The 13,116-nt window shown below is 34.7% G+C and overlaps 1 protein-coding gene across 1 annotated transcript; it reads left to right on the top strand.

Annotated features, from left to right (window-relative positions):
* Positions 1–7,493: 7,493 nt before the first annotated feature.
* Positions 7,494–10,294, top strand: LOC111061747 (gastrula zinc finger protein XlCGF17.1-like). Its single transcript, XM_022349444.2, has one exon. The coding sequence runs from the start codon at positions 8,052–8,054 to the stop codon at positions 8,985–8,987; it is 936 nt and encodes a 311-aa protein (XP_022205136.2). The 5' UTR covers positions 7,494–8,051; the 3' UTR covers positions 8,988–10,294.
* Positions 10,295–13,116: the final 2,822 nt, after the last annotated feature.

The following is a 13,116-nucleotide window of genomic DNA, read 5'->3' as shown; positions in this document are numbered from 1 at the left end:
GAAAAATATCTGAATATTGTGCCTTGCAACATTTACCATTCCTAAAGGATTAAACTTGCCTACATGTTCTCAAACTAATACCCTAAAACATTATCCATACTGCTAAATAGCTTAGTAAATTACTGTACTAATGCCTTGAATTATGTCTCCATATAAGTTTGTAGACTTATTTAATATTCCTTTATCTATCTATATATATAAAAGCGAAATGGCACTCACTCACTGACTGACTGACTCACTCACTCACTCACTCACTCACTCACTCACTCGCATAACTAAAAATCTACCGGACCAAAAACGTTCAAATTTGGTAGGTATGTTCAGTTGGCCCTTTAGAGGCGCACTAAGAAATCTTTTGGAAATATTTTAACTCTAAGGGTTGTTTTTAAGGGTTTGAAGTTCGTCTTTTAGCATGTATATTCTTCTTCTCCCAATCTCTTAATAATAATATATAATTGAAATTTCCATATCATATGTTACTATAGAACTATAATCTAGATAGAGTATCTCTTCGAAACAGTTGTTAACTGGCAACTAAATTAATAAGTTTGTCAGGTTGGCATTAAGTTGAGTTGACTTTGTCCATACCATATGTTAATATAGACTAGAACTTTATTCTATAGAGAGTACCTCTTCGAAACAGTTGTTAAATGGTAACTAAATTAATAATTTTGTTAGATTGGCACCAAGTTGAAGATTTAAATGCATTTATCGCGGAAAAATTGATTGGGCACTGCTACTTCAATCCTGGGAATATTATATTACTAGCCGTCAGGCTCGCTTCGCTCGCCATATCCGTTTGGCCAGACGTTTAGTCTGGACCCCCGACTGGATTGTCCTAACATATGATAAAAATGCCCAAATGAAAAATGCAGGCGAGCGAAGCGAGCCTGCTGATCTCATTCTTGGACGATCCAGTCGGGGGTCCAGGGGGCGGAGCCCCCTGGCTAGACGGATATGGCGAGCGAAGCGAGCCTGACGGCTAGTTTGATATATTCATTGAACAGCATGAGAGAAAGTCCTGCGGAACGGATTTTATCACACATAAGGGGAATTGCATCCTACAAATCTGTAGATTAGTTTGGGTTTAGTTTGATGTTCTAAATGTTTGACGATTGTGTAGAGCAATGGTCGCCAAACTTATGAGCCTATGAGCTAGAATAGCATTTATAAAACCTCTAGTGAGCTACCAAGGAATATTAGACTGAAGAAAGTATCTTTTATCGCCTATAAAGATGCATTTCTAGTGTTGAAATCTACTTATCTCAAAGTAAAAAGTATAACAATAAAAGTTGAAATGTACATTCCACTGAGAGCAGTGGAACTCTTTTTGGACATCAAGTATTTTCTTGACGTTCAGAGTGTATGTTGTAGCCGCCATTCTCATGCAGTTGTCCAAATGATCATCAGTTCCTACATAGATTTTTTATGAATTTCATACTTGAAAAAGATGCTCCACACAAATAGGTAAAGCTGAACATAGCTTTCAACCTCAATTCAACTTGAATAATAGGTGGATATTATTCTTTGGGGACTTGAGGACAAATATTTCCAGTTGTAGAAAGTGATCTGAGAGACAGATCATTTTGAGAATCCACAAATTCCATTCCAACTGAAGCCTGATCTCCACCAAAATGTTGTACATCACAAGCTGCAAAATCTTCTGCATAGATCTCTACAGAAGAAAGTTGATGAATTGTACCATATTTGATATGCTTTTAAAATCCTGAAATCGTTGATCAAACTGTTGTCTCAAATCTGAAAGAATTGTAACGTATTCTTGATTATTGCTGTGGTGCTATGGAGGATTTTTCTCATCATTGATGTTCTTTAGTCTGGAAAAGTTTTTATATTCAAACTGGACGACATTCTTTCGCACAAGCATTTTTGTGAGCTACCAAAAACTACCCCACGAGCTACCGGTAGCTCGCGATCGACTGTTTGGCGACCACTGGTGTAGGGTGTGATTCGAATGTTGAAGATATTTTATTGTACCTACTCATATATTTTTGCTCTCATAATGATGAATAACTTGTCACTTGTATATTATGAAATAGGAATGTAATATTATTCATAATAAATTTGAATGTTTTGATCATTTCCAATGATCTTCCAGAGCAAAGTTCCGTCTCATCATTTAATGTTAGAACAACTACAGGTGTTCAATTTGGAACAGAACCCAACTGTTTGTCCATTGTTTAAATAACAATCGATCCACGAACACTTGAATTGCGAAATTACAGCAGCTGTTGAAAATGTTGTCCATCCATTTCAATGCACTTACTCACGTTTCACCATGTTCCTGGCAACTCTTGTTAGCTTTTCTCTGTCTCATGATAGCATTAGTGGTGTCTAGTGATGTGGATCGGGAATGTTCCCAGTGGGAAGGAACTTATGATTTGGCAATATTTCTGGGAATATTTCCGATGCCAAGAAGTTTTGGGAATTTATTAAATTGATCTAAAAATGATTGAAATTGATCAATCCCACTCATATTTTACATCAATATAATCAATAAATTATCATTCTATTTGATATTGATCAAGCTCAGCCACATTTTACATTGATATAATCGATTAATCATCATTTTTTGAACCTGTTTTTGCTCACTCACTGTCTTTTAAATACTCGTATAGTCCAGTCAATGAAAGATTATAGAGGGAAAATTTTGGAACACAATTATTGACCCCGTAGCTCTTTTAAGGGTAGTAAGGGGGTAAACATATCGAAAGTCCTCACTCCTATCCCCTGTGTTAAGGTGGTGGGGGTGGTTTGAAAGTGCCATATTTTGTTTTTTGCAAATATCTCGAATAATATGCGCATTTCGGAAATTTTTGTCGAACACAATCATAATATTAAAGCTCACAAATTATCCTACAAGTTTCAATTCCAACATTTTTCCATATCTCTCATAGTTTTCTAGGTATGAGCTCTCTAAGGTAGCCTATCACATTTTGAAAAAAAACCCCTTCCAGCTCAGATTTTTTCATCTTTTTGGCCTTATTACTTTTTAACGATTCATTGAAAAAATCCGTGCTAATCATGGGCTCATAGAGCATCATATTCTCTTCAAGTTCATCTATGGTCTCATTATTTTACGCATCTCCCAACGAATGTTGCAGCCGTTATAGTGTTGAGTGTGGAATCTTCAGTTTAACAACAATAGATCAATTGTCAGGGAAATTTGGAGGGAATGTTTATTATTTATTTATTTATTTATTTATTTATTCCTTGAAAAAGCATTACAATAATTCACAATTTAGAAATATAACAACAAAATGAATCAATAGGAAATACAAATAAACATAAGGAACTACTTCCCCAAAAGAGCAAGCTCGAGCTTGGGGAAGGAGCAGCCGTACTTTGACTACTTACTTATTATTAATTAACATTACAGTATATACATTAACAACTAAAATCAAATCCTTTCAATAAACAAGATAAATCAGTGATGCTATAATAGATCAATATATTTACATACAATATGTGTTAGAATGCAACAAATTTGTAAATTATAATAAATTATAATAATGGCCTGATATTGCCTAGCCCAGTGTATAACATGATATAAGATGTGGTACAAAATGAAATCTATTCAATTGGAATAATTACTATACTAATGTAATCCAGAAATTCTCGGCACTATCCCAGCCATGAGAGCTAACCAGATACTTTTTCAAATGTAGTCCAAAGTTTTTTTGGGCGAGTAAACCTCTCAAATTACTTGGAAGAATATTAAAAAATAATGGAGATAAATATATGAAGCTACGCTGACCAGCAGTAGTCAATAATCTAGGAACAGTAACCAGACCTGACTCCTCCCGTCTTGTAATAGCACAATCCGTTCTATTAATGAAATGAAAAAGTGATAGCTTCTTATAATATAATATGATGTGTTTCAGGTATATCTGTCTAATCGGTAGAACTGAAAATTCCAAAAAAGCCAATCTTGTTGAATACATTCTATTCTTTTTCAGAATAATTTTTAATATTAAATTTTGTATTGTTTTTACTGGTTTTAGAACATTTGTATATGCACCACCCCAACCCACAATACCATATTGGAGCAATGACTGTGCCAGTGCATAATACACTATCTTCATGACTTTCATAGGCAAAACAGAACGTAATTTCACAAATAAATAAATAAGTTTTCTAGATCGTGTAGTAAGCTGCGACAAATGTACATCCCACTTTAAATGCTGATCAACCATTACTCCAAGATATCTGATACTGCTAACCTTCTCTATTTCATTACAATTAACTGAACACCCTAAATCTACATGACTAAGACAATTTGGAGAATGCAAAACAAGTGACATATTAACTGGCTGATTCTGTATATTCAAGGAAAAAGAGATGTATTTTGTTTTGGACAAATTCAGAGTCAGTTTTCTTCTATCAAGCCATTTTTTTACTTCTCCCAGTCCCCTAGCAGCTGAGTCATATGTGCTAGCCCAGTTTTCTTCATGAAAAATTAAAACTGCATCGTCTGCAAATGACAATATTTCCCATTGATTAAATTAAGGTTACAAAAGTCATTAATATAGATCAGGAAGAGGCAAGGTCCAATCACTGTTCCCTGCGGGATTCCCATTTTAACAGATTTATATTCACTAACAGTGTTATTGACTCTAACACATTGTTGCCTATTCTTTAAATAACTGCAAAACCATCCCAGTGCCACATCCTCAAGACCAAGGCTACGGAGACAATCAAGTAGACGATCATGGCAAACTGTATCAAAGGCTTTTGCAAGATCAAGAAAAATAGCTATTTGTCTCCTACCTACATCCAAGTTTAAGATTGTTTCTTGAACAAAAGCAGCAATTGCTTCCTGTGTTCCCATCCCCTCTCTAAAACCAAATTGATTTTTTGACAGAATATTATTCACTTCCAAAAATTTATGTAGCTGTCTCTTTACACATTTTTCAATTATTTTAGCCAAATTCGAAAGTAAACTTATAGGTCTATAGTTGGTAATTTTCCTTTTGTCTTGTGATTTGAATATTGGTTTTACTACAGTTGTTTTAAAAGAATCTGGAAAAATACCTTGTTCAAAACTTACATTAATAATGTGTTTGAGTGGAGAGGCAACAATACTTTTAACAGATTTTAAAACAGATACAGTAATGCCATCATGACCAGGCCCAGATGCACCTCTAAGACTCTCGATCGCCTCCACAACCTCAGTCTCTGATACATATTGAAAAGTAAAATAATCTTGCGGATTGTGGGGATTGTCTGGTTGCAAATCGTCACCAGGCTCACTAGGAATATTTTGTACCATTTTCTCTCCTATAGAGATGAAAAAATCGTTAAAAGCATTAGCACATATATTGGGATTATCCCTAGCACTATAGACATTACCATCAATTTCAATTTCTTCCAAACACTCCTTCCTTATTTTACAACCAGCTACCTCCCTAACTACATTCCAAGTCCGTTTTGCATCATTTCCAGCCTCCTCAATTTTTCTGCTATAATACAATCGTTTAGCTTCTCTAATAAGGACTGTCAATCTATTTCGATAACTTCTAAAATAATTTCTCAGATTTAAATTGAATGGTTCCTTTTTACATTTGTTAAATAGAGCTTGCTTTCTTCTAATAGAAAATACTAAACCTTGAGTAATCCATGGCTTGATTTTTTTAAACCTCGAACTAGATTTGGCTACATTTATAGTGGATTTTTCAATATAGCTTTGTAGAGTTGCTACAAAGTTATCTGTTGAAACATTAACATCCCTACTAGAAAATACAGACTGCCAGCCCTCAGACTGGATAAGAGACAAAAGCCTATCATAATCGAGCCTGGTGGCAACAAGTGGCAACTGAGCAGCATTGTTAGTCAAGTCTATTTCACAACGAACCCTAAGAGAAGTAACATAGTGATCAGTAATACAAGTCTTCAATACCATGGGTTCAATGTGCTTATTAGTGTGAACATTACCGAAATAATGATCTAAACACGAAGGTGTTCCCTGAAATGGAACCCTTGTAAAACAATTCACATAAGATATAAGCCCATTTTCGTTCAATAAATTCAAATAAGATTCAGTGTGGATGTTATTTCGAATGTTGAAGATAATTTATTGTACCTACTCATATATTTTTGCTCTCATAATGATGAATAACTTGTCACTTGTATATTATGAAATAGGAATGTAATATTATTCATAATAAATTTGAATGTTTTGATCATTTCCAATGATCTTCCAGAGCAAAGTTCCGTCTCATCATTTAATGTTAGAACAACTACAGGTGTTCAATTTGGAACAGAACCCAACTGTTTGTCCATTGTTTAAATAACAATCGATCCACGAACACTTGAATTGCGAAATTACAGCAGCTGTTGAAAATGTTGTCCATCCATTTCAATGCACTTACTCACGTTTCACCATGTTCCTGGCAACTCTTGTTAGCTTTTCTCTGTCTCATGATAGCATTAGTGGTGTCTAGTGATGTGGATCGGGAATATTCCCAGTGGGAGGGAACTTATGATTTGGCAATATTTCTGGAAATATTTCCGATGCCAAGAAGTTTTGGGAATTTATTAAATTGATCTAAAAATGATTGAATTGATCAATCCCACTCATAAAAAAATAAAATAAAAAAATAAATAATAAATATTTTTTTTAATCCCACTCATATTTTACATCAATATAATCAATAAATTATCATTCTATTTGATATTGATCAAGCTCAGCCACATTTTACATTGATATAATCGATTAATCATCATTTTTTGAACCTGTTTTTGCTCACTCACTGTGTTTTAAATACTTGTATAGTCCAGTCAATGAAAGATTATAGAGGGAAAATTTTGGAACACAATTATTGACCCCGTAGCTCTTCTAAGGGTAGCAAGGGGGTAAACATATCGAAAGTCCTCACTCCTATCCCCTGTGTTAGGTGGTGGGGTGGTTTGAAAGTGCCATATTTTGTTTTTTGCAAATATCTCGAATAATATGCGCATTTCGGAAATTTTTGTCGAACACAATCATAATATTAAAGCTCACAAATTATCCTACAAGTTTCAATTCCAACATTTTCCATATCTCTCATAGTTTTCTAGGTATGAGCTCTCTAAGGTAGCCTATCACATTTTGAAAAAAAACCCCTTCCAGCTCAGATTTTTTCATCTTTTTGGCCTTATTACTTTTTAACGATTCATTGAAAAAATCCGTGCTAAACATGGGCTCATAGAGCATCATATTCTCTTCAAGTTCATCTATGATCTCATTATTTTACGCATCTCCCAACGAATGTTGCAGCCGTTATAGTGTTGAGTGTGGAATCTTCAGTTTAACAACAATAGATCAATTGTCAGGGAAATTTGGAGGGAATGTTTGGAACACAATATTTGACTTCGCAGCTTTGTTTGAACTAGTTGGAACGTGAACATATCGAAAGTCCTCATCCCTACTCCTTGAGCTTAAGAGATGTGGGAATATTTCCCTTGAATTCCCTGGGAATATTTCCTCAATTTTAAATTCCCGGGAATTTTACATCACTAGTGGTGTCTATAATCAATTCCTGTGGGGTATGAGGATTGCTCCGGTAAACAAAATTTCTTTAAGCAGCTCCTCAGGAAAAAGTCAAAACATGACAGATCAGGGGATGTGGTTGTCACAATCCTGTTGAAATGATCCCTACATAAAAAGTCCTGTAGCGAATTCCTGTGTTCAAAAGTAAATACTTGACCTTCACTAGTTCAACAGCTATGCACAAGGAATGAATAGCCATCCCTACTCTACCTCCAGTCATATAAACATTAGAATCAGTATCTTAACAGTTTTACAAAAATCATGCATTTTCCAAATAAAACATTTAGTCCAGGTTAATGAGCAACAGGTTCTGTTTTAAATTAAACACTCTGTATATTGTGAATGTGGATTTTTGTGATTTGTCATGTGTGAATTACATCACTTGCTGATTGATTGAAGTTCTTTGATTGTTATTTGAACCTTGTGATTTCAGGAACCATCATCAGCTGATAGTGGGAGTGATTCATCTGCAGAAGAGGAGGAAGAAGGAAACAATGAAGAAATGGTAGGAGAGGGGAGGGTTTCATGCAAGACTACTTCTAAAAAGCTTCATCAATGTAAATTCTGTGCAAAGAGCTTCTCTCAGACTTGTAATTTGACTGCTCATATGCGTACTCACACCAAAGAGAAGCCTTATCATTGTACAGTCTGTACAAAAACGTTCTCTCAGTCTGGTCATCTAACTATTCACATGCGTACTCACACCAAAGAGAAGCCATTCCAGTGTACAGTCTGCACCAAAAGGTTCTCTGAGTCTGGTGCCTTGACTAAGCATATGCGTACTCACACCAAAGAGAAGCCTTATCATTGTACAGTCTGTACAAAAACGTTCTCTCAGTCTGGTCATCTAACTATTCACATGCGTACTCACTCCAAAGAGAAGCCATTCCAGTGTACAGTCTGCACCAAAAGGTTCTCTGAGTCTGGTGCCTTGACTAAGCATATGCGTACTCACACCAAAGAGAAGCCTTTTCAGTGTACAGTCTGCACCAAAAGGTTCTCTGTGTCTGGTGCCTTGACTGAGCATATGCGTACCCACACCAAAGAGAAGCCATTCCAGTGTACAGTCTGTGCGAAAAGGTTCTCTCAGTCTGGTCATCTAACTATTCACATGCGTACTCACACCAAAGAGAAGCCATTCCAGTGTACAGTCTGTGCCAAAAGGTTCTCTCTGTCTAGTAATTTGACTGTTCACATGCGCACTCACACCAAAGAGAAGCCATTCCGGTGTACAGTCTGTACAGAAAGATTTTCCCAGTCTAGTCATTTGGCATTGCATATGCGTACTCACACGAAAGAGAAACCATTCCAGTGTACAGTCTGTGCGAAAAGGTTCTCTCAGTCTGGTAATTTAACTTGTCATATGCGCACTCACACCAATGAGAGACCAGTCCTGTGTACAGTATTTAGAAAAAGTTCTCTCAGTGTGGAAAAGTGAATCATAATATGCGTTGTCAAACATCAGTTTAGAATATCTGAGTTTCTTCTCTATTGGTGTGTTGTCTGTGTAATATCTCTCCAATACATTTCTTATTAAAAAAAACTAAATTATTTGGTAGATTTGCATTGCAAAATAAGTTGACTGGATGTTCCATCCACAATTATTATGAATTAATTTTTCAAATATCAATATGGTGTGTATAACATAAGTTGTGACTTATGTTGCCAAATTGTGCAAAATTTCAATCTTTTCATGCGAGTCCATATGACAGGATCTATTCAATTGGACAACACTGTCGATGCTGAGTTGTCAATATGAATATATCCAGTTATATGGGCTTACATGAACAAATTGAAATTTTGCACAATTTGGAAACACGTATATTTTCTCCAAGCCTCAACTAATTTTATAGAAACTCTTGTATCATGTTATATTGTTCTTAGCTACATAATAGTGTATTCATAGATACGTAAGCTCCCATTGTAAAAATTGTAAAATGAATAAATAGATGAAAAAATAAGCCGACTCCCACATTTGAGGTTTAAGCAACAATCAATACGGTATAAATAGAAAAAAACATGAGACATTAGTGCAATATTTTCACATTTGGATCGTTCACCAGAACGTTCTTCAACATTGTAGATATATACTTAATCTACAAAATACTCTATCTCAATATTATGTAAATTTATTATTGAATCGAGAAATAGAGAAGGCTATAATGCAGTATTTGATTAACATTGGCGTTGCTATCCTTGTATATCAATCAACAAAGCAGACAGTGGTATCATTTTCTACCTCTGCAACTTTGCCAGATCGTTCTTCAACTATGTATAAATATTATTTATTTACAAAATACTTCATTTCAATTATACAAATCAATTATTGAATCAACAGATAGGAGGTTCAGAAATCTGTTTGTAATATTCCTTGTAAATAATCCCTTATATGGAGAGAAACTTATATTCGAGGGTTTTTAAATTAATAGAAAATAATGTACTGTACATATTATAGTAAATGGATGTCAATTAGAGTCCAATTTTTGTGAATGTTTATTGTTGTGTTGTATAAACCTTGTACTTATTGTGCTGTATTGTATTGTGTTGTGTTTACAGGCCTGGTTATGTCAAATTGTGATGTTCTATTGAGTCATTAGCCTCAAAATATTTTTAAAAGATAAATTCTATTCTATTCTTATCTTTGTGTTCTCATAATGATAAATAACTTGTCACTTGTGTATTATGAAATATGTGTAATAATAATGTAATACTATTTATATTAAATTTGAATATTCTGTGTTGAAATGAATCTATTATTTCCCTGCAATGAAACCTATGAACTCTCAAAGTTGCTTTCCACAGCTACTTATTAATCTATAGTAGGTGCAAACCTTGTATCGCAGCATTGCTCTTACGGAGTACAGTATTGCCAGATTTCACCAAATCCAGAGAGCCAATTGTGTTAGAGAAAGAGCGAAAAATACAGCGTAGACATTTTTGATAGAATCGGCAACAGTGTACTCCTATTGGTTATATTGGAATAGTATTCTTGGCCATAAAGCCCCGTGCTGCAAACTAAGGTTTGCTCGGACTGTAGATAATTAAAACAGCATCAATGTTGAAAACTGGCCAAGAAAGAGCAGCGCTTTCAAATTAACGAATGACACATCATCACGTCTGAGCTACTGGACTGATTAACTTGAAATTTTGCATGTACATTCTTTATTCACCAAGGATGGTTATAGGACTATTTTCAATTCTTCAAGATTTCGTTGCACGTCAAGTTTTCAGTTTGTCAAGCTGCTAATTGGAGCCTTGCGGAGCACGGGTTACCTGCTAGTAATAAATAAATGAACTTGTCCATATAATTTGTGGGTGTATCATCTATTGTAACTATAATGTATAATATATTTGCAGGTATCAGCCACCCCTGTACAAGTGGAGCAATCAATCTCAAACGAAGGAGTCAACTTGATGGAAAATGAATGCAAAGACAAGGAACGACCATCTAACAAAGGTTGGTTGATCTATGGCAAACATTCCGCTCTTCAATTGAATTACAAACTATAGTGAGGTCCACGTTATAATGGGAGTGGAGAAAGATAGGAGAACAGTGATGCCGATTCTCTGCCTTGCCACTGCCTTAGCTGATACCGGTATATCTGATGTAATATCAACTGTTCATTCTTGTTGAAAATAATCGATTATATTTTAATCGTCTAGAAATATATTTTTCAATGATTGAGTAATGAATTTTCATAATTGAGATGATATATTTTGTTAATTAATTATATTTCTGAATTGTTGAAAACGATCCGGCAAATTTGCGAGCTAGAAAATAATTGTCAAATGATAGACACAAATAGCAACATCAGTGCTAATCAAGTACTGCATTATAACGTGGACCTCAAGAGTCCGGGTCTAAAAGCTGTTTATAGTGACGTGGGAAGTATTCTCGAATAAAACTTATAGGAGAACGATCAATAATATTGCGAGCTTCTATATACTGTTATAACTTGCTGTATAAAATAGTTAAAATATTGTATAAAATGGTTATTTTATACAGCAAGTTATAACAGTGTAACCGGTGACGGTAATTTTAACCCTACACCACACCTGACATCATTATGTAATAGGAGGAGGTATCTAACACTACCCCCACCTGACATCATTTCTGCAACCGGTGACATATTTGTCTCTATTGAGTTAACCTTCCAAAACATAAAATATATAAGAATAAATGTGATTCGATAGTCATTCTTGCAGACTATCCCACCGCTGGCCACCAATGTAAACGGAGGGGGGTGTTTTTTCTCTTCTATAATATTTACCAAAATCATGCTATCAAATCTCTATTTGAATCCTTGATTGGTTGGGAGCTTTTAGTGGATTCGTTCATTCAAATGCACAGACTATCATCATTGTCACATATTCTAGCAAACATAGTAACTATAGTAACTACGAGCCAGGAACTTCAAAGAAAAATAATTTTAAAATTCAACCTCAGGTTTATTGAACTCTAAATCGGTAGAACAAATTATTAAAAGTCATTTAACATGTTAAATTTTGAAACATGACAAACTGGAAACTTGATGTAATGAAATCTTGAAGAATTGAAAATAGGCCTACAACCATCCTCGGTTAATTAAAAATCTGAATGCGAAATTTCAAGTTAATCAGCTTAGTAGTTGAGACGTGATGATGCGTCAAACATAATTTTCCTATATTATACGTGTATAAACCAGCTCTTTACTTTATTATAGTATAGATTTCAAAATACAATTTCAATGGATGGTTATAGCCCATTTTAAATTCTTCAAGATTTCAGTAGGTCAAGTTTTCAGTTTGTCAAGCTGCTAATTGGAGCCTTGCGGAGCACGGGTTACCTGCTAGTAATAAATAACTGAACTTGTCTATATAATTTGTGGGTGTATTATCTATTGTAACTATAATGTATAATATATTTGCAGGTATCAGCCACCCCTGTACAAGTGGAGCAATCAATCTCAAACGAAGGAGTCAACTTGATGGAAAATGAATGCAAAGACAAGGAACGACCATCTAACAAAGGTTGGTTGATCTATGGCAAACATTCCGCTCTTCAATTGAATTACAAACTATAGTGAGGTCCACGTTATAATGGGAGTGGAGAAAGATAGGAGAACAGTGATGCCGATTCTCTGCCTTGCCACTGCCTTAGCTGATACCGGTATATCAGATGTAATATCAACTGTTCATTCTTGTTGAAAATAATCGATTATATTTATATCGTCTAGAGATATATTTTTCAATGATTGAATAATAAATTTTCATAGTTGAGATGATAAATTTTGTTAATTATTATATTTCTGACATGTTGAGAACGATCTGGCAAATTTGCGATCTAGAAAATGATAGCCTTATCTGATTTGTCAAACAATAGACAAGGATAGCAACACCAATGTTAATCAAATACTGCCATTATAATGTGGACCTGACTATAGTACATTTTTACAGCAAGTTATAAAAGTATAGAAGCTTGCAATATCATTGATCATACTCCTATAAGTTTTATTTGAGAATACTTTCCACCTCACCATAAACAGCTTTTAGACCCGGACTCTAGAACACTTAAATCTTGAATCCAA

This window comes from Nilaparvata lugens, chromosome 1, assembly GCF_014356525.2.
Source record: "Nilaparvata lugens isolate BPH chromosome 1, ASM1435652v1, whole genome shotgun sequence".
NCBI lineage: Eukaryota > Metazoa > Arthropoda > Insecta > Hemiptera > Delphacidae > Nilaparvata > Nilaparvata lugens.
Note: the sequence above shows the minus strand (reverse complement) of the source record. Positions and strands in the feature narration are given on the sequence as shown.